Raw genomic sequence first — 26,752 nt, forward strand, 5'->3', positions numbered from 1 at the left:
TTAATTAAGTGGGGATGGTGTGTGGATGCGTGATAACTAAGTCCTGTATCTTCTGATCAAAGACCAAAGAAATGATCCAGCCACATCTCACATAACAGTATCCTAATTTCCTCATAAAACATTTCATCATCATGCTGAGGGAGAGAAAATAATTGGTCTTCGAGTTGCATTACTGAAAATGTGTGTCTTTTGCATGTTCCTTAGGTGAGGGTCAAACTTCAGTCCACTTCTGTCAGACCACAGGGTCTCCTGAACTCTTGTCCTCGCTCGTGAAACCACTTGTTTGACACTGACAAACAACAGAAAAAAAACATGTGAGGACCAAAAATATGCCTTTGTATTTGAATACAAAAAAACATACTAAGCCTTCACTACCCCCAAAGTTTCCTTGTCAGTGTGTGGTAAAAGCCCCCAAAAAATGGTATGTGCATTTCTAATAGAGCAAGTTGTGTGAAGATCTCGTATCAACACTGTTTTTAGGATTAGGATGCAGTGTTTGGCAGATTTCCTTGTTCAAGTATAAATATCTGACTAACAGCATGTCCTCTTCATTCAATGACGAGTATTCCTAAACTAAACTTATTTTAAATCACACAATATCTAAAGTGTATGTTTATAAGGGCAATTTCATCAACAGAAAAGAGCTTTTACTTAAACTGACCATAGTAAAGTCTTACTAAAGTCCTTTCCCCATCACTTTTTAAATTTTTTAAGATTTTCTGTTTATACAGTACCGCTAACGTCATAACGGTTTCCAGCAAAACAAAACAAAAACAGAAAATCCATGTTATGTTCTTCTGGATGGTAAATTGAGACAGCTAGCTAGACTATTTGTCCAATCTGAATTTTCTCTTGCACGACTAAAACAACTTTTGAACGTAGACATTCCACCAAAACAAGTTCCTTCCTGAGGATCTTTTTGCAGCGGCTCTGTGAGGAAATAGCGCCGCCTGTGACTAGTAGGCCCACTATCTGGGATTAATAGGTATTTTCTGGTGGTGGAATCTTGGGCAGAAAATATTTTTTGTGAACATTTTTTAACAGAAAGCATTGTTTTTGAAACAACAACGGTAGATATGCTGAAAGCACACCAAAATGCAAACACAAAATGGTTACATTTTCTGACTAACAACACAAGTTACACAGCAGTTGACAGGAAACAGGGTGTCCTTGTTGCAAAGGCAGCTCAGAAAATGGTTCTGGTATGAAAACGTGGCTCCATCAACATCCCCGTCAATAGACTACATTACCAAGACAGGTAAAATATCAAATGAATGAGAATATTTTTAATGCTAACATTTTTTTTAAATGGTTACAAATATGAACCTTGTATTTCCAGTAAAACATCTTGGCTTTTGTACTATGGTATTTGTATTTCCAAAAAATGTATCAATACATTTCAAGTTGTTGTCTTACGACTTGTAAGCTTTTAAAAGTGTGTTTTTGAAAACAACGTCCTGTCTGGGCTAGATTGGAAAGACTAATAATGCAGAAACATAAGCAGAAGTTTGTCTCCCCATTCTGTTTTGAATTCCCCTCTTACATCTGCAACAATCTTAAGTTAAGCTGAACTCCTTCATGCGTTATCATTACCAGACATCTTTGTCTGATGTAACACAACAGTGGAACACATTATCACAACATTCTTACTAAATAACATATTTTATAAACTCAATTTTAGTTAGAATGTAGCCGTTTTCTAATCCTATTAAATGTTTTAATACTTGGTTGTGACAAATCTGGACTTCGACTCACCCCATTTACTTCCTACTAAGACAGGACAGGCTGCATGCCTGGTCCTGTAGTCTCCCTCCCCGCTCTTGAACAGGTTGTACCAGAATACTGCTGTCCCCTGCAAAGAATTAGAACAAATAAATAAATGATAACATCCAATCAGCATAAGAAAGAAAGAAAATGTAAAAATGCTTGGTTTAAAGAAGTCCTGCCGCACAAGTGGCTTTTTCAAAATTGTGGTTCATTTCACCAATATATGGTGATAATATCAGACAGCACAGGGAACCTCCTGTGAGATCCTCCATCACACATTGACACATCAATCATTAAACTGGCAAAAACACTGGATCGGATTCCCACTGGGGACACAAGCAGTATAGAGAAAACACACTCAACACACACAGAAACACACTCCGAGTCTGTTGTCATCACCTTTCTAGGCGAGATTGCTGCGCCAAAGTCAGGGAAGACGGTGGCACCTCCGGCCTCAACATCACTCATCTGAAAAAAAGACCAAAAACCTTGTTAGAAATGTTCTGTTTTCCAGAACTGAAATCTAAACATGGGATAAAGCCAGGTTCAAAATTATTGTTTCATTTTGTTGACAGCTTAGATTCAAAAGGTTTTTACAGAGTCATCTTTGGATATCTCTTTTTCTCACTCCATAAATCAGAGAATACTGTCAACAGCCATAACTCAATCAATTTCTCAACATTTTAGGTCTAAAATGTTCAATAAATCAGGCAATGGACGACATATGAACAAATATCTCTGTAAGAACCTTCAGAAATTGGACTGAAATAAAACTGGAAAGTTCAGTGCATGTAAATGCCACTGAATTGGAAAAAAAACTAATTTCAAGAAAACAGCCTTTAAAGATATGAATTGTAAAATCCTATTCATTTTGCATTAGAATACAGGTGAATAGGGTTGACATTTATAGAACAACCTATGGATTTCACCATGAAATAGTTATTTTCTAAATATTTCAAGGAGAAATCTACAGGTGCTAATAGACAAAGTATAATTTATTAAACCCTTACTTTAAATGTGTATTTTGGATGTGTGTGTTTTTTGCCCAATAGTCTAAAGGTAGACATGTTGTGGACTAAGTAGCTCAAAATGCTTTATAAATTATGTTCATGCCTGTAGTGTCTCCCTTTAAAGAATAAACTCTCCAATTTAAAAATACCCGAAGGATGCATTGAAAAAAACACACACAAACATCTGCATTTGTGGCTTATCAAAATATTGTATACATTTGTTTTACTTTTCAGAGCTATAACATACTAAGCACATGTAGCTATTAAGCTATGTTTTGCTTTTAAGTAACAAAAAGTTAATAACAATTCAAATACTATCATTTTTTGAAGTATGTGTCCAGAATTATGGATCCTAATTAACAGACAAATTAAATGTTTGTTTTGTATGTCAAAACATTAGAAATAAATGTAAAAATTATTGCTTGAGTGGTATGTGATAAAAAAACAAGGTTCTTCAAAAGGTCTTGTGAGAAATAAGGTGCACAAAATGACAAGTCACACATTTTTTCATAACAATGGAGTTTAAGAAAGTTGCTTTAGTCACTACAGTGATCGAAGATTTGAAAGACTAAAGAAATACTTGTTACAGAGCAAAGGAAAAGGGAATATGGCCTTTCTTTAAACTAACTAACTGTGTCATCATCAATTTAATCCCATTGTTTGATAAGAAAATCTAAATCATGCTACCTAGCAGCGATGATCACTCCCACAATACATCTATTTCTTCACGAGTCAAACATGCCGATCTATTATCTAAATTATGTACTGTAACTTTGTTAGATGCCCTCCTTGTACCATATGTTTCAGTGTCATGCAAAATGTTCTTTTGATCATTTGTGACCAGTTATAAAAATTGAACTGGTTTCAAATTCTTACTGCAATGTTTTAATATAAGAATTTAGCCACTTTATTTTATTTCATTAGCATTTGATGCTACAATGCCTGGCTATAATTGAATCTGCAGTAATCAACGGTTTCATTGTTTTACGTCCATATCTTACAATCAACATGTATGTTTGGAGAAGTTACATTTTACAATATAATAGATCAATAATGTAGTGTAATGTGACGCACTTCCACATCATGTTTGAAGGTGAACAGTGAACTTCAACCAATCACTGGTTATATGGAAAAATACAAACAATTCACATGCATACCTCATTTAAAAACTCAATATATTTCTATTTTTATGTATAATTGTATTTTGTGCAACCCAGTGTTAGCAAGGGTTAAATAAAGAGTGGCTTCTACATCAGTGTGTTATTAGGGGATGGCCAACAAAACTCTCCACAATATGTACTAGAACTGATTGACAGAACAACTTGATTCTTAGATATTTTTCTACAAAGTTTCTCAGTCATAGAGACAATGTTTATATAGCACAATTTTCAGTATTATATCCCCAGAATATGTAGAACTATTAGAGAATCTTTCCCTGTGACATCAAAGTAACTCTAGATTTTGAAATATATCCCTGTAATGCCAAACTACAGGCCAAGTGAAAGTCAATCAATCCAAGTCCAAGATTGAACCAGAGCTTATGCATATGCTCATAAAACAAAACGACGGAGAATAGATTTCAGGTGACTGCCACGACCGCCCTTCAATTACCAGCGACCCAATGCACATACTCACGTAGTTCAAAAAAGTTGCCACACGATTTCCAGTGCCTAATCTTTTGAAAGCATCAGGCTCATCTTTCTACAAAGATAAAATTCAAGAATGAAAATACATGATGAAAAGGCTGCTCACTAGCACGCACATGTACTTACGTAATTTAAGAAGGTGGCAAGTCTATTTCCGTCACCATTGTAGTTGCTGTCAAAAGGACGCTGCAAAAGATTGTTAGAACATTTAACCCATCACCAAACTTGCAGTAGGAGCCCCGCCCCTAAGGGCACCAACTTCACTCACTTCAAATAAAATCTAGTCTATTATCTGTCACAAACATAACAGAATCACAACTGAATTGCATTTTTTACCTAAGGTAAAAAAAAAAATGATATGCAACAAAAGAACATACTGCACATAAGATACATATATACTGTACATTTAATATAAATAACAGGAACACTAAATCATTGTAATAGATCAGTGATACTCAACTTACAGCTGTGGACAAGATTTGGCCCATGACAGGGTGCCGGGTGGCCCGGACACCATTTTCTAATTCACCATGAAAATAAATGTATTCACAATTTTGTTTTGTGCTTTGAATGCAAGTAAGGTGCCAAAGTTCATAAAAAGAGCAACAAAAGAGCTTGTTTATAATAATTCACAATCCCAAAAATGTGTTTGCTGCTATATTAATGTGCTTAATAAGGAGTAATTTGTTTGTTTGCAATGACCATTTGTATTGTATTTAACCAAATCTGTCATTCTGTAGCAAAGACAGCTGCACAGATGCACATAGTACATACAGCTATAGATCATGTGAATTTCAGAGATCAACACTCAGAGGACACATGGCTCACATCTCCAGAAAATAAAAGTCAGGGAGATTTACAACAGAGAAATGCAATCAAGAGATACAGCTGTTCAGCATGCACACCAGATATTGTGAATCTTGTATTGTAAAACTGTCATTTCTGTGTAACTTTAGTTACACAGAAATGAAAAGTGTTTCAAGCACAGATTAATTTAAAAGGTGGCATAAGTATTGTGAGGAAGAGAGAACTAGGCTATGTTTTTTTTTTATTAAAGGAGAGTGTTAAAAGGCATGTATTTTGAGTTACAGTATAATCATATAAACAGTAAAATCATAATGTACTCCTCAATGTAAAGAGTACTAGACACTAAAGTTGAACTTAAACAAAAGCTAGCATTCATTTACAGTGATCTTGATCAAATTGACAATGTGTGACCTCCTAAAATTTCCAAATCAACTTATAAAACTAATTTTCAACCACAAATGAACTCACCCTTGAGAAGTCATAATGTGGCTCGTACTGTCCTCCAACTCCATAGTTAGCGACCTGGTGAGTCATGGACAAAGAAGGAGTTTAAATTTATATTTAAAATAAAAATGATTAAATTCCAAAATCATTGGCAAACAATGCATGTAGGCCTATCTTTGATATTGTGAATATAAATATATATTTTGTAGAACTCCAAATTAGGCCAAAATAATTAGTTAAGATAATAAAATTACATTTTTTACATGGTTAATTCAAGCAATAGTTTACTGTATTTGCCACACTGTTCTTAGATACAAACTGTATATATCACTTATACATATCAGTATTACTAGTGTGAGGATTATTATATTTAGTAAAAATAGAAGAATGGATAGCACATTTCTGTGTAATATGACATGAAATGAAGATTTAGTAATTAATGTAGTTTGTAGTATGCAATTGCATGATATTACCTGTAGTAACTCTGCAGTGTCTACTGTAAGGCCTGTGATGTCTTCTATTCTCCGGTTGACCATGTCAATGACAGGGTCATCCTCTTTATCCAACCATGCACTGGAAAAACAAAAAAGTGTACATAGTACAGTGCACACAGCCACACGCACGCACACAAACTCTCTAGTTTCTGTCTGTCCTCGCCTGCTCCTCATCAGCAATCAGTGCTAGAATACCACGTTGTGGCCAGATTGTCCAATTACTTTACTGTCTCGGGGGTGCAATTGATTGTCAGAAGCCTGTTGCCACTCATATGCAACTTGTTCATGTCCTCCTGCTAGTGTCCAACGGTAATTTGATAAGAGGTCTTTGTCATCATTTAATTTCCAATGTTTACAATATTTTAACAAAAATTTTTTTTTCTTTTAACAACAACTAGATATGCTGAAAGCACACCAAAATGGTTACATTTTCTGCTCCAACAACACAAGTTACACAGCAGTTTACAGTAAACATGGTGTCCTTGTTGCAAAGGCAGCTCAGAAAATGGTTCTGGTATAAAAGAGTGAAGAAATAATTGGATAAAAAAGAAAAGGCTGAATCCTTAAAAACAAATTAAAAAAGCTGTACAGTAATAATTGGAGTACCTTGGTTAACACTGTGAATTATATCAATAATGAAACCTTGTAATAATGGGGTTTTACCATGTGTTATTGATTGAAATCCACAAGACAGCATACAAAGAGCCTTTACCCTGAATTAGTTACCTTTTTGATACTCTATAGTTGGCTGTGGTCAAGACGCCCGTTTTGGGGTCACGGACAGTAGCTCTGGCAAGCTTAAAAAGCAAAAACAACACAGAAATAAGTGTTTGTCATCAGAAACATCACAGATCTGAGTTTATCCACTTATTCCATTGTTTAACATGAATTTTCAGTGTGTATATGTATATGTGTGTTTGTGTGTGTGTGTGTGTGTGTGTGTGTGTGTGTGTGTGTGTGTGTGTGTGTGTGTGTGTGTGAAATGCCACAAAAGTATTTTCATTTAGTCTTACCGGTTATATACTTTACTATAAATATTATATGCAGAATATCTATTCTGTCCCAAAATGTCTAAAGAGTCCCAAAATGTATGGTGAAAAAAAGAAAAGAGCATTAATTTGTAACGGAACTGTGTTCACTTGATGGAGGTAGGCAATGCTTTTCGCAGTACTACAGACTAATAATGAGCCTTTATCTTAGGGCTGCACGATTATGGCCAAAAAGATAATCACAAATATTTGGATCAATGTTGTGATCACGATTAAGTATCACGATTATTTGTTTATTTTAACCAAAACATATTTTATTGTCACATTTATAACTGCTTTCATATCCATATTATGCTACATTCTACTTATGTTGAAGTTGTATATGGTATACACATACAGCTGCAACACATGTAAAAGAAAATCTGAAATAAATAGCGTAGGATATATACATATATATTTCTTAAATGTATCTCTGAGAAAGCTTCTTCACTTGTTTTCAACAATAACTGATTAAAAGAGCTAGAGAGAGAGAGGGAGTGCGATGGACGTACTCACAGTTTGAGTGACGCAACTTATTATGAATGAGCCAACAGGCTCCGTCTCACACGCTATTACTCTACAAACTGCAGTTAGTTGCGTTCAATAATTTATTCTGTGTTTTTCGCCGCAGCGGCTGCGATAGCAGAGTTACCAGCAGAAACACTGACATTAGGTGCCCCGGTGCGTCCTAGAGGAAAAATATAACTCACACCCTAGAGCCCTGTGAGCTAACAGACGCTAACTAGCAATGGTCACTAATGTTGTCTGAAAACAACACGGACGGGACAAAATGTTGCGTTTACTAGAAAACTGGTAAACCTTGAGACCGACGTATAACCGACTGCTATCTGTTGAATTTTCCTCACGTTACTCTGTCCTCTGTGACTGTCTACATCTAGAAACTTAGCTGCGCGGTGCAGAGAACAACTCTGACTGGCTCATAAACAAACAGTGGTTTACGGAGCGGTAGATGGGCTTTGCGGAAAAAAAACAGAGCATTCTATAAAATGACGCATTTAAAAAGAAAAACGCTCAATCGCACGCAAATTTGATCGTGGGAAGTCAAAATTGTGATCGTGATTCAAATTTGCATGCATTAAGCAGCCCTACTTTATCTATCGCTGTAAAGAAAAAAAGTCATCAATAACCATAGTATCGGTAATGATAAACTTTATCAGCACTATTGTCACGGTCTCTGATTTTGTTTTATTTTGTGTTAAGCACAGAATTCTTAGATTATTTCTTTTTAATTGCTGCTTGTCTCACCCTGGGTTTAGCTAGCTCCTTAATCTTCTCAATCTCCTTGTGTGACAGCACGTCCAGGTAGCGTACAATGTGGGGGCTGTCCCACTCATCTTCCTCTTTCATGGGCTTCAGCAGGAGACGAGGGTTCCTCTTACCATCCTGGTAGCGACAGAACAACCGGCTGCGCCTCGCGTCGTTCTGGTTAAACATACAAGATAAACAGAAAATAATAATATTATATTAAGAGAGGCTTGATATTGACGGACTGAAATCAGATTTTTTTTTTGACTGACCCCTGCTGACAAAATCCAATTTCACAAGATGATGGGTGGCCATAGAAGCTCATGCACACTTCTGGTGCACCCATACAGGTTTTTACATCATTTTGCATGTATAGAGAGCAGCATTTCTCCTCGTCCTTTATAGTTATCTTGCACCTGTTAAGAGAGGACAGTTTACACCTGTATACTTTCTCAGTACAGGTGGGTAACCTTACATGATTCCCAGAATAACTCATCCCGACTTCAAATTGAACAGAGCTATAATCAGCTTGAATAGGTGAAAACACATCTGTGGGTCTTCAGAGCTTTAATAAACAAGCCACATACAAGATAGCTGTAAATCTGTTTTTTTCATGATTGTTTGATCAAAGTAAACAGATACAGCTTCGGAAAGTTGTTATTGTGTCTGCCATCATTGCAGGCTTGCTGTTTTATGTGCAGGTTCTTGTAATGCTTGTAATGCTCTTTAAAATTAACACACAATTGATTTATGTTGAAGCTGTACTCTAATATCAAAAGAATGTATCATCCAATTTAAATGAATTGATAGTGAAAGCGTTTTGCTATGAAAATAAACCATCACATACAGCAGAAAATCAAACATCAGGTACATAAATTTAACAAAACGTTAACACTTAAGATTATACGTAAAGAAAATGTTTTTTGACTGCCTGTCAGCTACAGGTCTTTACATTACATAGAGACAGATTTGTCAAGTCTCACCATTTGGAGCCCCTCCCCTCTGCAGAGAGCCTCATAGGCCTCTCTCTCTGGGAGATGGTCTTTAGGTCTGATGTAGGTTCCCAGCTGGATGGGCTCCTCGGAGGCAGGCTGGTAGTCCTGGTTCAGCTCATTGAGCTGCTTTGACAGTAACCGCTCAAAGTACCGCAGGTTTCCTCCTGCCCTCTGGTGGCTGGGGTCTGTCAGTGTAAGAAAACAAGGATGGTGGAGAAGTGGAATAACCTGTAGAGTTGTGGGGTATGGAAGCTGCATTAAATAAACTAACGCTGCATCTAAAGTGTTTTGGCCGTTTAATCTTGATATCACATGGGCAAAGAAGTCATTACTCCTAGTCAATTAATAAACAAAACAAGTTTTTTTTCAGTAATCTTGATGTGTCTTACCTTTTTTTTCAAGCTTTAAGGCCCTGATAATTCTCTGGAAATTCAAAGCCAAACTGTCATGGCAGCTTGTACAGAATATAATCTCATATTTTACTAAAATAGTTCACTGAAACGTGTTTCTGAAAACATATTAAGTGAGAAATGCAAAGGTCAGTTTAAAAGATTTCTGTCCGATTTTGAGATTCAAGTCATCCTAGTTGTCATTTCCAGGCCAGCACTACACCAATCAGATTTGTTATTTGAATCAGACTGCCGCAGTGCCCGACTTCCAACTGAGCATGTCAGGTCAGCCAAAAAGAAGGCCAACGGCCCCACCGATGGACAACGGCACGGCACACACCAATCAGACTTGGGTCACCGATCTCGCCAGACTGTCCGACGGCGAGTTATCGGGTTAGTGTGTCAGGGCTCTTAGTCGTGTATTAACTTTAAACAAATGCTGTGTCATTTATTTCAAGACTAAACCATTAACGGCAATAGCAGCAGCCAATTACAGTAAACGGTCATCGTGGACTTTACCTTTTAACTCAGCTTCAAATAACTCCACTGTGGTGGTAACATAGTACATAAGTACTATATGTACATACATATTAGTACATATGTACATTAGTACATTAGTACTAAGTTACGTAAGTTAAGTTAAGTACACTGTACCAGTACAGGAATCAGGAATACTCTCTCAAATCCTTTGGTACTGAGGCAATTACGAAGCAGATAGTTGAACGAGCACACACCCTTGTGGAATTTCATGGCAATAAACTGAATCCTCAGTAAGCAGAGGCATTACAGCAACGTACAGCACGGTGCCTCTTGGTGATTTTCATGTAGGAGCAAAGCTGCCATGTGTACCAAAATTACAGGAACCTCAACAGTAAAAAAGTGTATTCTAAGCACTGACTTTGTTAAGGTTCTTCTTGCGAAGAAAGAAGGAGAAAATGTGCAGTTTACTGGAGAGATTTAAACTCTTTGACAAGGGGTAGTCTGCCGAGACGAGTCACAATAAACATACATAAGTATGTATGCTCTTTTCCAACAGTGCTGTAGTACACTGACTTAGTTGCACATATTTAGCCCTGCCAGTATACATCCTACCGTTTCCTAATAATGGAAACCTGCTAGAGAAAATAAAATCAAGAACGTTGACTTTATTTAACTTGATTTAACTTGCACTAGATAATAAGACTAACACTATTCATCTAGGTAATAAGACATTGACAAAATCCTTTTTCCTAATTTCCCTTCCATCATCTACCCCATCTTTTTACTAAGTACAGTCCCAGTGATGTGTTTATATGTATGCCTTTTACCTGTATTTGTCTTTGTATGTTCTTTGTTGCTATTTATTTGACCATTACTATTGTAGCTTTAAAAAAAACAATGCAATTCACTGTATAACATGTCCCTATAAAAACAGAATAAGTGATTGCTGGCTTTGCTCTTCCTTGGTCCTGCATTTCCAGTTAGATTTGATTTGCGTAATGCTGGACTATATATTGTTTCTTTTCTATATCCTTCACCGTTTTCTTTTTTGGTTTGTGTATGAGCTATTACCTTTACATGTTAAATGTTCATTATGTTACTTTTGTAGCACTTGACGGCATAAAGTAGGTCTAAGTATGCTACATCTGCTCTAAGTCAATTCTTTTTGCTTGGCATGTAAACAAGCATACCACAGCTCTAAAAAGATGGCGTGCAGCTGTCAACACAGCCCTTGATGCAGAGACTAAAATAACAGTTAGACACCACAGGCTCTTTCTTTGGATGGACAACACCCTGCTCTGGCAAGCACAGAGCACCACTGCAATGAGAGAGGAGGTGTGTACTGTGGTGATTAGCTAAACAGCAAGACAACCCATCAATTACCTCATAGCAGAGGACTGTGGTCTTAAATACAAGTTCTATTTTAGATTTCTAAAAGTTGAGACCATGAACCCATTCACCTATCCTTTATGGTTGCAAGAAAGACTGACTCAGGCGAGGATAAATGACAGAGACAGCTTGTGTATTAGTGTACACACTGATTTGAGCTCATGTCTTTGGTCTGTACACTTGTGTTTGTTGCACCTTACCAATAGCCACCAGCCGGCGTGTAAGCTCAATGGCCCGAGGTAGGTCTCCCATTTGGTAAACTGAGTAGCTGAGGTAGTCCAAAATGTCCTCCTTGGAAACCACAGTTTCCTCCCCGCCATCCAGCTGCTTTAAGGACTGCTGCATCCACAGCACAGCGTGGTAATAGTCTGCATCATTATAAGCAGTCTTTCCCATATCAAAGCAGTCATCCACCGTCAGTATGGCATTGGAGTGTACACCTGGGGCAGGATTCAACAGATGTAAATACTGACCATATCCTACAGTCATTTTACCAATAGAAAACATGTTCTTCAATTATTTATGACATGTAATTCATCATTGCTGGATCATGTTTGAAGATGCAATGTGTTTCTGGGTCTCAATCCACTTTGTAGTTACTATTTTTTATGATGTTACTTATTATTCTTGTTTTTTAAAGATGTGTTCTGGATGTAATTTGGATGCTTGCATTTAGTATTTTAGATTAGTCTATTTACTTAATATACCTACCTGTATATACGTATATTTCCACTTATAACTACACTTACAAATATAGTAAATTCTTTGTTTTTTATGATTAACAGATGAAACAAAGTGCATTTGTTGCACCTGCTTCAGCTTTTTGAGTTTCTATAGAATTGAGCATCATACAAAATGTGAAAATGTAAAACTATTTCTACCTTAGTAGGCATTTGATTCGTCACTATAAATCATAAATTGGTTTTAAGTGGTTTGCTGGTGGGCAGGTTGAGATATGCAGTCTGTCAACGATATTTACTGGATCCTTGCTCAGCATGAAAAGTAAAGTCAACTAGCACATACACATATAAACACAAACACATACACATACAGTACCTGCAAAAGTATGCACACCCTTAGAAGTACACCCTTTCATACCTGAGTTGTTTCCAAAATGCGGCTAGAATGCCACTGAAATGGGAATGCAGTTCAAAACCTAGCAACTATGTTTCAAGTGAATCTCAAGCAAACACTTCTGATAAGTTAGGATTTTAAAAGCAATATGGGTCCAATTTGAGGATTTCTGACTTTTTGCAACTCCAGATAGTTTGTGTTTGTATAATATATAAAACATTGAATTTGACTGTGAGCAACAGCAACTACTGGTAAATTTGAATTATGGTGCAGTCAGCAGTGGATTATGCTAGGCCTGGGTAACAATGCAACTGTGAAGTCCTTCAAATTGTTACTGTGATAAGGGGCTGTATAACCAACCAAGCTAAACTTGGGGACAAGGGATTCATCATCTGTCTGTGTATGATTGATGCAACTTTAACTGTGTCATTTGTTTCCTTACCCATTCATGACCCAGAAACAATTCACTCTAAAATAACATTACACTTAACTCAACCCCACCTTTAACTAAGAGTAACTTTACCTAAAGCCCAAAACGTTAAATAAGTGAGGGCTGGTCAACATGACCCAATTTCACAAAAATTTACCTTCTTAGGAGGTCCAAAACTCACACTGCTTTTCACAAAGACAGTAGTCTTTGGGTGGGTACATTTTGCCTTCCTCGCTTTCTTTCATAAAAAAAATAAATAAATAAAAAGGTACACACTACTCTACCCCTCTTAATATACTCATGTTTACTCCTTGGTTACCTGGCAGCTTTCCTTTGGAGAAGGCCTCGGAATCCAGTTGGTACGTGTCCTGAAGACGCATCAATGCCTTGGCTGCACCCGTCTCATCCTCTGCATCTGGGAAGTATTGTCTGTGTATTGACATGTTGGAAATGAATCCTGGAAAGAAAGTAAGAAATAGTTATGTTGGGAAGGTCAGGTTAAACAAACTGTCAATTGTGTTAATTTTCCTTTTACGTGAAACATAAATACTTTTAAATTTACAATAAAACTATAAATCACCCCCCCCCATCCTTCTTGTAAATGGCTTTGAGTTTTGTTTCTTTCTTTTCCTCCTCTCTCTCTTTTTGTCTCAATGTGTTAGCAGCAAAAGTTAGTAATAAAAACAAAAGTAACAGTGCCTATTGCCTATGTTTTCATGTATTTAGGCTATGCAGAGATGAGGAACAGCTGTACATAGCAAAACATGAGAGTTTTCTCTCTGTCCTTTGGGGGAGCAGAGAAGTTGACCAGAGCAGTTAAGCAGAAATTTCCACACTGCAGTCCAAGCTATAATCAATCTGCTCACATCCGCTCTTGATTTTAGCTTTTCTGCTTGCTCTCTGCACATGCTGAGAGAAGCCCCGTAGAAAAGTGGTAAATGCTGCCCTTCAAGTAGATACGTGTATGAATGCAATGCCAATGAACAAATGCAGATTTGGCCAAGACATATCTGATCTGTTTAAAATAGTTTTACATAAGCAAAATCTACAGTCATTTCCAAATGTATCACTAGTTATTGCAGAGAGAAATGAGAAACAGGCACTTGTCCGGATGAAAATAATGTAACTTTCGTGAGACATTGTGGTCTGAGCTAGCACACACAGAACAACAGCTTGTTATAGTAGTGAAGGTCTGTATACTCTTGGTCAGGCAACCGGCCCATAGTTGCATGTGGCCAAAAAACAGACTCCAGATGGTATGGTTTTATAACCAATAACACAGAACATCCATGCTCCACAGTCACACCACACTTGTCCAGCTCAACTCCTCCTCCCTTCCTTTCTTCCATCTTCCTTCCCTTACCGTCAGAGGGATTCTGAAGGACCAGAGTCTCCAGTTCAGTCCACTCTGTGTTGAGTCTCTTCATCAGTTTGTAGGCATTTACTGGGTGGGCCAGGTAGCCCTCTGGGTCAGAGGTGGACACTTTGGTTAGAGCATCAAGTTTGTCGGCCCAGCTAAGACACAGACACACAGACAGACACACAAAGTGCTGTTACTACTCTAAAAGCTTCAATACAAAAACATATTGTACTAATTATATATTACTTGATAGTGACTTAACCTGCAAAAGCAAGTGCTTCTCTGTTCTGTTGCTCTTTTTCAGTCACAAGGAACCCTCTGGTATTGACACAAAAGACTAAAGTTGTGTAACACTCTGTTTTCCATGTAATGTACAAAAAAAAAAACATTAACACGGGAGGGTAATATGAGCTAGAAAACACTGAGGGCCGCCTCCACTGTTCTAAACACTAAATGGTGAAAGGGCTGTTCATTTTAACAAAGCTCTTTGTTGATAGAACAGATATAAATGTTTAACTTTTTTAGTGCTGTTGATGGTTGATGAGAAAGATAGTTTTAATATTTATAATATCTGTCAGTGCTATTAAGATTATGTTGAAACAATAATCCACACGGAGGGATATTTTTCAAGATCATTACCATGGTATCTCTCTTTAAAGAAAACAGAAATTAAGCCTCAAATGGACAGCAGTAAGGAGTCTCATCCTGTCAACGCCACAGAGACACTAAAAAGGCATTATTATGGTCAGTGGTGGAAGAAGTACTCAGTTCCTGTGTTTAAGTTAAAGTACCAATCCAGTATTATAAAAATACTCCATTACAAATTAAAGTCTAAAGTGACATTTACACACTGTAGGGTAGTTTAGTCCAGTGGTTGCCAATAATGGTGATGTGCCCCTCCAGAAGGTCACAAGATAAAGACGCTCATTAATATAAAATAGTTGTGCACTATAGCTTTAAAAAGGTCCCATGGCATGAAAATGTCACTTTATGAGTTTTTTTTAACATTAATATGCGTTCCCTCATCCTGCCTATGGTCCCCCAGTGGCTAGAAACTGCGATAGGTGTAAACAGAGTCCTGAGTATCCTGCTCTGCCTTTGAGAAAATAAAAGCTCAGATGGGCCAATTTGGAATCTTACCTCCAAGGTCTCTGCTTTGCCCACCAAGAGAAATTTACCCACCCATGAGAGAGAGACACCATGGCTTTCAAACGAGCAAAGTGGCAGTTGGTCAAGGCCACAATTTTGGGAAAGAGACTTCAGATATGGTATTAGGGGACCACTTAGGTCTATATAAAATCATCCAAACAGCACCATGTCATTCATAAGACCTTTAAATTAAACAATCTGAGAAGTCTACTAGGGAAAGGTCTCTTTGGCGGAACTGCTTACAACTCATTTTTTGTAAAGGTTCCCAAATGAAACATTTTGGAAACCACTGCTTTAATCTTTGACAATGTATTGTGTTTATCATATATTTTTAACATAAAATTGTAATATGAAAAGTAACTAGTTATAGAGAGTAGTAGAGTAAAAAGTACAATATTTCCCTCTGTAATGTAGTAATGATATAAAAGCATAAAAGAGTATTCAATGATAATACAATTTAAAAAAGTAAAATTATCTCAAAACTTTACTCAAATAGAGTACTTGAAGTATTTATTACACAGATTGTTACAAAGTTCGAATGTACCTTTTGACAGCAGCAAGCTTGGACTCTTCGGCTTGAATGTATTCCCTCAGGGACTGGACCAACTCTTTTTCTGTGTAGATCAGGTCCGTCATTTGGCCTGCAGAGAGAGAGAGATGGATGCTGAAGATGAGTGAGAGGTGTCTCTAAAGATAAAATTGGCTACACATTTCTTCCTAAAACGATGTGTCGCCTATTCATTTCTTACGTCAAAGTGTCAAAAATGTATTTAATTGTACTTATTTAGTAGTTCCTAGATGAATGCTCTCTATTTCTAATTTAAAAACTCCATCAAACATTATTTAATAACACTTAAGATTTAATCAAAAATCTTCCTGTAATGTAAGAGAGTTTCTTCTATTAACAATCCCACTGAGAACTTTTAGGTCTGTTGGGATTTTCTGGTGGACCGATAAAATGTATTTCTGGTAACACTGCTCCGACGAGTCCTCAGCCCTAAACGGTGGGGCTTTGATTGTGTAGAATTAGTCAGCAAACTACAGTGTGGCGTTCATCCATTTTGAGAGGATGGTTGAGGTGTAGCATGCATCTTAAAAAAATTCCATGGAAACCTTCCACCATTTGTTACCTTGGAAGATGAATAATGAAACACTTTAATTGTTTCTGCATTCAGCCACCACAACTGACCAGCCAAGTGCAGTAAATCGAGGTGATTTAAGTTACAGTTCAACTCCTCCTGAGTGCTATGATGCATAGTGTGTATCAAAAGAAGTTTTGTAAACAAGTGATCTTCTCACATATAAAATGAAGACAGGTAATTGCACAAAAGAAAAAGTTTATGGGGGATTTATGGATATATTTTGGAAGTTATTCAGGCTGCCTTGAAAAACTGATTTAACTGGCCTGATTTCACCACTTACTTCATGTAAAACCTTTTTTATGGCAAAGAAAAGCATTCCTGAGCATAAACTCTGCTTCCTTCTATATGTGGCACTCCGCTGTTTCTATTTAGGGAAATTACCATAGAATGTAACAGTAAAAATAGATTTAATTTTCTGATTATGAATAAGAGAAAGCTTAGTTAAATGTACAATGTGACATTAAGACCTCTAGTAGCGTTGTGGAGCAATTTTTTATGAGTGAGTCTTGTCCTGTGCACAGTCCTGCCGATGGTTCTAGGCGGTAATGCACCAAGAAACGCTGGAATGCGCCAGAAAAAGCAAGCTAGTAAAAATGGCTGTAAACAATGCTGGATTTAAAATAACATTTTGCAACATTTGCAAATGTTTAAGAGGAAATGAATGCATTCAAGTTATGTGTTAAACCTCAATGATACAATTAGTTTTGGGGAATGTAAAATATAACTTTTGTTTGTTTACAAGAAAATTCAGAGTCCGGGAAAGTGGAACCCAAAGGGTGACGGCGGTGAGGCAAATCACGCGTTGCAGGAAATACTGCAACGCATGAGCTGCAAGGTCTGCAGTAAATTGCAACTGCAAATGCCCCATTCACATTCATTCAGTTATAGGCCAAAATGTGTTTGGTCTGGCTTGATTCTAGCGACCCCTAAGGGATCTAAAGGTTTGCTTTGATGGGAAAGAAAGTTCTCCTAGCTCTTCAAACCTACTTATGGAAGTGAAGATCTCTGCCTGTGTTGTCCAGCAGCAGCAGAGCAGAGCCCAGATGATAAAAGACAGGAACTTCCTCATTTTGTCCCTTTCAATAACCTGCAAGGACAAACAGAATCACATCATGTCACATTAGATTTACAAGATCTAAGCCTATTGTTATGGAATACAGTTTTTCATGTTGACCTACTATTCTCCATCATCATTTAACATAAGCTGTGGAAAATCCAGCTGTTCCCCTCTTTAATATTCCATCCATCCATTTAATTTCCAATGTGCTTTGTTTTCATATTGGCCATGAAAAACGGACAAACTGTATTTGGATTCTTGAACCACACAAATACATATACTTGCAGTTTTCAATACCCTTAGTCAACAGTTCATGCAGTGATGGTGTGTTTCTGTACTTTATTACATGATGGTGTAACAATATTCAAAGTTTCCAGTATGTTTCCTAAAAATGAGTCACTAATCCTGGGAGGCATCATGTCATAATAGCCTCTTTGCCCAGTTCTCATTAGGAGAGAGTAAGGAAGGACAATGTGAAAAAAGAATAATGTTCCTAACATTGTTTCTACAAAAAAGGCAGACACAGCCATGGGAACTTATTTTTATTAATATAAAAAGTCCAGGTAAGGTCTTGTGTAAGTTAAAGGTTAAGCTAAAATCATTCATTTTCTTGGTTTTACTCTGTTCATAACATGGCCATTGGCCACCAGATGGCTAAGGAAAAATAATGATGACTAAGGCCATAACTAAATATAGCTCAGACAATGTCCTTCGTAATAGAATTACAAATCAAAGCTTGCACTGCAGAAACTCACAAGTAACACACTTTAAAAGTGGTAACATCAAATTAAGTACGACATTTTATGTTCTTCCTATGCTTAACAGGAATTTTGCACATCCAGTATTTACGATGCAACGTTATTGTTCAACTGCAGTCAGTTTCTGGCCACCTGACAAATTAAAGTCCATATTCACTCTTCTTTTAGTTCTATTTTTGGTCTCGACAAACTCTTGGGGAAATATTGGGCTGATCAGCTATTTAAGACCAGGTAAATATGTTAGTCAGGTAGTCATTCACTGTGTCTGTCTGCTGTTTTGTGCTGGGCAGATAGTGTAAAATACCAAACACTAAAAATGAAGTTAGATTGTTTTTTAAAGCAGACAGTTCCAGTACAAACAGCTGTGTGAAGCCTATTGTTTCAAGGTGTATTATGGTTTTCTTGTCAGAAGGTGCCATATTTCCCTTCAGTATTATCTGGAAATATATAGTAGTGATCTTGGGCCAAAGCAAGCAACATGAGCTGTGTGGACTTTCAGCTAGTGCAGAGCCAACAACAGAGCTGAATGGACAAGCAGAACTAAACAACGATGTATCACCTAGCTAGGCCTGTAACAATTACATCATTGTCTAATTGCAATTTCTTTTTTATATAGTCATTGTTTCTTTGTTTAACTGCAATTATTTGCTAACATTAGCTAAGGTTCTAAATCACTTGATTGTAATTGTCAATTTTATGTTAATTTAAGAAAGAAATCCACTATTTTTTATGAAAATAAAGAAGCGTGGTTTACTTCATAGGCTGTGTATTTGTGATACATTATCTGGGTCACATAACAGTGATATAACCAAAGAATGTATTCTGGAATTCATTCAAAACTTTAATTTACTTGCAAAAGTAATCCATAGATAAATATTTTTAAATTTGACTGAAAGAGCTGATACTGTTCATCACAAGTATTTCTGACACAATAAATTGTACAGCAAAATGTGGAATTGTTCCAGATCTACGCCTAGCAGAAAGTCTCAGTTTACGGTCCAGCACTGAGATGCTTGTTTGTGATCTCAGGTGAAAAGTGACACTGCTCCACTTTCTCCTCATGGATTTAATCTAATTTGGCTTTACCACATCACTTCTCAGAGATGACCGTTTACAGTTGTCTGTGTAAAACATGCACATAGTACATCCAAACTTCCAAATGTAAGCACACGTGCACACACACATATTTCTCTCTGCACTACTATCTAATCAACGGCTTAGAGGTTCTGAAGCATGGCACCTTAATAGTTATTGTGGTGATGACTTGAAGAGAAATCTCCTCCAGGTGAAAAAAAATCATTTCACTTACATGAAAGCTTTTGACAAAAAGCAGGTTTACTTTCTTTCTTTCTTTAGGGTTCAAACCACAAAGCGGTAGAACCCTTCCATGTTTTTCATTTCTTTTTAAGATATCTATTTTTCCCTTTATTTCAGAGTGACAGTGGACAGTCTTGAACGGTTGGAGAGATGGGGGATGACACACTGCATAGGGCCGCAGGTTGGATTTGAACCTAGGAGGCTGCAAACGACTCAGCCTACAGGAGGCGCACCCTCTTGCTGGGTGAGCTAGCGGTCGCCCTGCAAGTCCACTTTCTATTGTTGCCAAATTAAGTCCTGACAAAGTTAACACATTAGGTAAAATCAGAGTTTACGCCTCAAGCCAAAAGACACTGAGGGTGATCTTACAAATTTACTGTAGATTGTTAGACTCCGTGCGATGAGAGAGCAAAGATGCAACATGGTTTAATTTTTCATTTGATTCAGTTAGCATTCACACTGAGAAAAGGCAAGTAATATGAGCTGCTGACAAGACAAAGTCAAGGAGGCTAGGCCCAGATGAGATAGAGAATGAGAGAGCGAGAGATTATGATCTGTTGTTACACAGATGACAAGTAATGTATGGTAATATAAATTATGGATTTGAAAGTTATAATCCACCAAATCATATATGAGTCTGTACATTGTGTGAAAGCTTAACTTAATTAAAATTACAGGCTAAATGCACTGTGGAGTAAGCCATCAACACCTACAACATATTTTCAGGACAAAATGTCAGTTTACACATTCCAAAGAAAACACAGATAACGGCACAATCAGCGATGATGGATCCTCTGTAAAATCCTCGGTAAACAAACATTATGGTAAGGAGAAGTTGGCTTACTTCTGACACTTGGATGCGCTTAATGAGGCAGACTTTAAGACAGCCACACCATATGGATCTGACCAACAGCAGGTGTTAATGGTGAAGGGCTGTAAAACAGCTTTAAAACGTAAGACAAGTGACTGTGAATTCTAATTTTTTACTTTCTCAGATGCTTCAACCCTGCATGCCTCAAAATTAACACATAGGAGAATCCCAAGTTGTTTTAATAACTGCCTGATAAATCCTAAGAGATAAGAAAAGGCTGATCACTCCACAAACGTTTAATCAACTTGCTTGTCAGTTGAACGTGTTATTGACGGAGTAAATGCAAACCCATTTTAACGGCGTCACTTTTTTTTTTAAATTGCAAGATTAACGTTCTTTTTGGCCTAGCAAATGTAGTAGTTTTTTTCACATGCCGTTGCAACAACTAGTAGTATTAGAAAACACGTCACACACGCTTGTTTGGGCTTGCGAGCCGGCCAAAGAGTAGTAACGTTACGTACTTGCCCTGTTGTTGAAATGTGCTTTACAAATAAAGCTGCCTTGCCTTGCCTTGCCTTTTGAGTGGATGGCGAGCGTAAGAATTAAGATTCTTAATGGAAAGAAAAAAAAAAATTGCCAAATGGTTCCATTGACAAGACCAAATGGATCTGTGTGTTTTGTCGTTGTGAACTGAGCTATCATCGCACCACTTCCAGTCTGAAATACCACTTGATAGCCAAGCACACAGCTGATGACAATTCTCCTCCTCCTCGTCAAAGTATTATTTTCACCCTTTTATTGATGGACAGTGTTACATTGTGTGAGAGATTACTTGTTCCAAGTGTGAATGAGTGAGCCAAGTGAGAATGTTACGTGTGAAATTTGAACTCTACAGTAGGCTATGTGCCAATGTTGTTTTCAATTAAAGACATTTGCACAAAGCAAGCCCATACACTTTTCCATGTTGAAAAGAGGATTAAAATGAGAAAGAAAATCTAAAATCAAGAAATCAAGGGACATTTAGAATAGATAAAAATGTGTGCTAAATTGCGAGTTAACTATGAAATTAATGTGATTCAATATTTTAATCGTTTGACAGCACTAATAAAAATAAAAAAAGGACTTTTAAGCTTTTACCCAGTTTTACCATTTATAATAGTTATTTTGGTGGACTGTACCACACTGGGTGTGAGTGTATAGGTCAGTGTCTTTATAGAAAATGTTCAGAGAGGACTGGACCAAAGGATATTACTTTAATCAACATAGAAAAGTTATTCTGGCTGTCTTATGTAATAGAGCTGCAGGGCTATCCTAACTTGTTGGAGTTGCAAGCAGGTGGGGAACGACAGGACAGATAGATTTACATACTCCTCAAATGTTGAAATAAAGAACGCTACATTTAAAATAAAATCAAGCTTCCATAAAGATATTGAATGGATTTACGTTTTTTTTTGTTTTTTTTTTACTGATAATGTCTGGGATAATCCTTTTATATACAAAACGATGCATGCTTTTAAAAAATCTTTGCATATTATATGAATTTAAGAAAAACAAAATATAATATTGTAAGACAATGCAGCCACAAAGTGGAACATGATAAAGACAAATTGGTTATGCATGTATGGTTCTTGTGGTCAGTTGGCTTGGTTGCAGTGTTGGAATGTAACCAAGTAGATCTACTCAAGTACAGCACTACAAATTTGAGGTACTTGCACTTTACTTGAGTTTTTGTTTTTTCATGCCACTATCTACTTGTAGTCTGCTACATTTCAGAGAGAAATATTGTACTTTTTTCTTCACTACAATATTTGGACAGATTTTTGCACACAAAAAAATGTAGCTTATAAAATACAAGGTTTTATTATAATTAAACTAGCCACCATTATAATGGCCTAACAGTCCAGCTGAAATGATTAGCTGGTAAAGACAACTGGATCGTTTTCTGCATAGAACTTTTTTACTTTTAATACTTTAAGTACATTTTCCTGTTGATACTTTTACTTAAGTCACATTTTCAATGCAGTATTTTTACTTGTAACAGAATATTTTTTCAGTGTGGTATTTGAACTTTTACTTAAGTAAAATATCAGAATACTTATTCCACCACTGCTTGGGTGCACATGGCTATTGGATGGTCCTGGACCATAAAAAGCATACCAACATCAGTGCCAGAGCATTGCCCTAATTATTTGGGCTGCAAACACACTATTTTTCGCCTTCATCTGTATGCAAGTGATGCTTATTACTGCAGACCTAAACTACCGAATGAAAGGACCAAACCTCTGTCCTTGTAATCTACAGCCTGTGCCATTGATCAGCCCAAACACAGCCTTGCCTGTTGTTGCAGGCTGTAACACCCATGTCACATTCCTGGAAAGAAGCCTGTTAGATTCATTACCCTACGTTCCCGGCTCCTCCTGACCCCCGTCTGGCATTTCTGGCAAATATAGGGAATAGCACTGAGGACAGGACAGGATATGATACGACAGGTCATGAGAGGAGAGAACCAGGCGCTGTATTTTAAACATAGACCTACAGTGTTCCATGTCTTGCTCTGCTGCAAACTGGTGTTCTATGTATTGTATAAAGATGTCAGGCAACAATAATCCGTATACACAATTTAAGACAACCCAAACTTCTGGGTGAAAAACAGTGTTCTTGCTAATCCAATCTCCAATCTTGGTGAGTAATGACACACAAGAAGTCAAACTTTTGCTGTTTCACGTGGAGGTGTGGCTCCAGATGAGAGATAAACCACAGTTACGCTCTCTCTGGCAAAGCAGGCAGGAGGATTCAAGGTCTGCAATGGGGCAGGGGTTTCTTAGGAGGAAACGTTTCTTTAGAAAATAACATACCGAACATCTGTAGTTGTTCTGTTCTTCTTTCCTGCTTCGTTTCTTACTTGACATCAAATCCACAGAGGGAAAACCTGGCTGGTGCTAACAGCAGCTGTCTTGGATCACAAGTGCCAACTGAGGAAGTTATTAAAATACTCTTATTCTGTTTTGAGGGGAAGCACATTAAAGCATAGGACAAGAGGTCTCATCCGTATTCCCTGGACAGTATAAAAAAATATATATCATTTCCTAACCAATATCAACAAGAACAAAGCCAATAAGCACAAAGTACTAGGGCTGATGTGAGTAAGAAAGCGGTGTCATCACAACTGAGGAGAATTTTTCAATATTGTTGCAAAATACATATTTAAGACTTTTTAAAGCCTTAAATAATTGTAGGAAATGTGTTCTGCATACATAACTTGGCTTTCAAAGTCATATCTACAGAATATATTTGCTTGCAGGTTTATCATAGCAGTTCCCATCTTCACTGCATTACATTTTGGCAGTGAAAACCAAATTCCAGTATTCTGATAAAACTACTGGGGAGTAAGAAAGCAGTCATCTGTGTGACTAAAGAATGAGAGTTGCATGCCGGAAAACTGTTAGGGTAGACAAGGTACTTGCCAACTCCCTCCAATGTATAGGCTCTAACACACGTGCAGACTACTGATACATGCATATTATATAATATGCCTGTGGATATCCACAGGCTGTGAACATGCTCAAACAATCCTTGCTTGTCAGACTCAGGAAGATTTAATTCACGTGTCATTGTTGTTGCTCCAGGCCTTCCAATTTACGGTTTACTAATAGCTTCTCTTCAATTCCACTATACTTAACTTGGATTAACAAAAGTACGTTACAGATAATGTGATTTTCAAGATCTTATTGGATGAGACAACAGATGTCCTGGATGGTTGGTCTCAGCTGAGTGTCAGTATTAACCACCAGATGCATTCTAAGTACAGTCCACTCTCTGTTAAGGCAGAGTCAAGCTAAGTGCACAGCTTTAACTTTCACTTCCAATAAACATTCACAAAGGATGAATACAGAACATCATGTCTAGTTTTGTAGCAATTCTGCAACTTTTCACAGCCAGGCAAAACACAGAAAGGCTGCTTCCATGGCATTTTAGTCTAAGAGAAATTGGAATGTAAAAGCTCCAATTTACATCATAGTTTGGCTGACCTGTGAACTACACGTCTAGCTTTGCTTTGGACAAAAGCATCTGTAATGTAATGCAATATCAGGGACTATCTAAATTCTCAGAATAAAGTAAAGGGTTAAAAAGTTCTCCTCCAACAAGTCCATGACTGCTGCTAACCATATGTCGTTTACTTTTAAGCAAATTTGTTTCAGATGCAATGAGAACTGAAAAATCTGCAGCCATACTGCAACTTAAACAGACTAAACTAAACACCCAACATGGCAGCTAGATGGTGTAGCACCAGTAATCTATTTCCAGAAGCTGTGTTGTATACTGTTTACAGACTCACATATTAACATAAGGAAACAGAAACTGCATCAGTTTACATAAGCAACATACACATGTTTATGTGCAAAAGTACACTAAAACACTGTTCACTTCTAAAAGCTTTTTCTGTAATGAAAACACTGAACGCTCATATGAATAATGTTTAATAAACAAAGACAACATTGTCAAAGACAACCAGGCATTTAGATAAGCATCGCTCCAATGTTTATGGTAGAAAGACACAACCAGACAATGGCTGCTGCTTACGTAAGTTAAAGAAAATCAACATGCTAGAAAAGGGGAGACCATCAGACAGAAACTCACAACTCAACTTAATAAAACAGTTCACTTGTTTCAGCTTTACCTAGTGAGATATGTGATACATGTCACCTGCCTTTCAGCCTAGTTACTGCTGACAGATTAATGTCGCCTTCCATTTATTCCAAATCTAATGGCTGCCACATCCAAGTATTGCCATTGTACTCGGCTAGAAATAAAGTCCTGCAGGGCATCACCCACATCATTAACCTGGCGTGCATATAACCCTTTATCCTGGGACTGCAAACAGTGATACTAACAATGATACTTTGTGGCCAAGGGTGCTTCTCAGCCTATGTCTTTCCTTTTGGAGCATTATTTTTAATCGTGTACTCAATGTCATCAGCAACATCTCTTTCCAAAGACCCCCCATTAACTTTGGATAATCCACAGTTTTCAATGTTGACACCCTTTTCATTGGGACTATTTCTCTTGTATTTTGTATATCTTTTGTATCTTTAGTAGTTTCAATAAATAAAAAAACTGATTTTTTTTTTCTGAGTGAGCCGACTCTTTAGGAAAAAAGGAAAAATACAGAATTTTAGTTGGGTACTAGTTGTCAAAAACGGGTACTAGTTGTCAAAAATGACTTTTCCAGCTGCATCTCGCATTCAGACCCCGGGTCTGCTCGTCATGTTCAACTGGATGCTAGCCGTCCCTGTGACGTCAGCCAGTTGTTTCTAGAAATTCCCAACACTTGAGCTCTTTGGGGTCCGTGAATGTCGTTGCAGCCTGTGAAGTAGGCTACATTTGCAGACATTTAGGTTCTCCGCGCCAACATTTAACATCTCGTACACCGTCTGCTTTAAAGTGTGCGTAGGCTAATAAACAACGAGATGCTGAGCCACAAAGTTCGCGCAAAGTTTCAAAACTTTCTCCCCTTTCCTTGCTTAACATTGTAACACGACTGCTTTGCAGAGTCTTGCAATGTAACAAATATGTCGGAAATAAGCAGAGACCTAACGAAACGACCGAGCCGTTGTTACTTTACCTTCTTGGTACCGCAAGGTTTGAAGTGTCTGGTATCACGAAAAAACCTGTTGGACCCAGTTATTGACAACCATCCCAGCATGTTCGGTAGGCACGCGACTTAAACGACCAGCCCCTTCCAATGATGTAAAGAAGCGATACGATACAATATTTAACGTTTTCTTACCTTTATTCTCTAAGGTCATATAGAGTAACGTCACACTTCTTTGGTATGTGGACGAAATGACACCTGGCACCCCGGGGTTACGAGTAGCACAGAGAGGGGTAGCTACAGAGAGCCGCTGCCACGTACAGAACCTCCTTGAGGGTTGACCTTA

The 26,752-nt window shown here is 37.4% G+C and overlaps 1 protein-coding gene across 5 annotated transcripts; it reads right to left on the reverse strand.

The window, feature by feature from the left end:
* Positions 1-26,752, reverse strand: LOC117955641 (prolyl 4-hydroxylase subunit alpha-2-like). Of its 5 annotated transcripts, none has more exons than XM_034890251.1 (16): positions 26,602-26,752; positions 17,858-17,957; positions 16,273-16,369; positions 14,583-14,734; positions 13,539-13,676; positions 11,916-12,155; positions 9,446-9,642; positions 8,463-8,639; positions 6,895-6,965; positions 6,148-6,247; positions 5,699-5,752; positions 4,550-4,609; positions 4,413-4,478; positions 2,167-2,235; positions 1,756-1,852; positions 1-289 (listed from the first exon to the last, which is right to left on the reverse strand). In XM_034890251.1, exons 2-16 carry the CDS (start codon positions 17,937-17,939, stop codon positions 219-221), a joined length of 1,671 nt encoding a protein of 556 aa, XP_034746142.1. In that variant the 5' UTR covers positions 17,940-17,957; positions 26,602-26,752; the 3' UTR covers positions 1-218. The 5 variants fall into 5 exon arrangements, with proteins under 5 accessions (XP_034746142.1, XP_034746139.1, XP_034746141.1 ...); XM_034890248.1 differs by having other exon boundaries at positions 26,437-26,743; XM_034890250.1 differs by lacking the exon at positions 4,413-4,478 and having other exon boundaries at positions 26,437-26,743.

This window comes from Etheostoma cragini, chromosome 13 (genome assembly GCF_013103735.1).
Source record: "Etheostoma cragini isolate CJK2018 chromosome 13, CSU_Ecrag_1.0, whole genome shotgun sequence".
In the NCBI taxonomy this organism is placed as follows: domain Eukaryota; kingdom Metazoa; phylum Chordata; class Actinopteri; order Perciformes; family Percidae; genus Etheostoma; species Etheostoma cragini.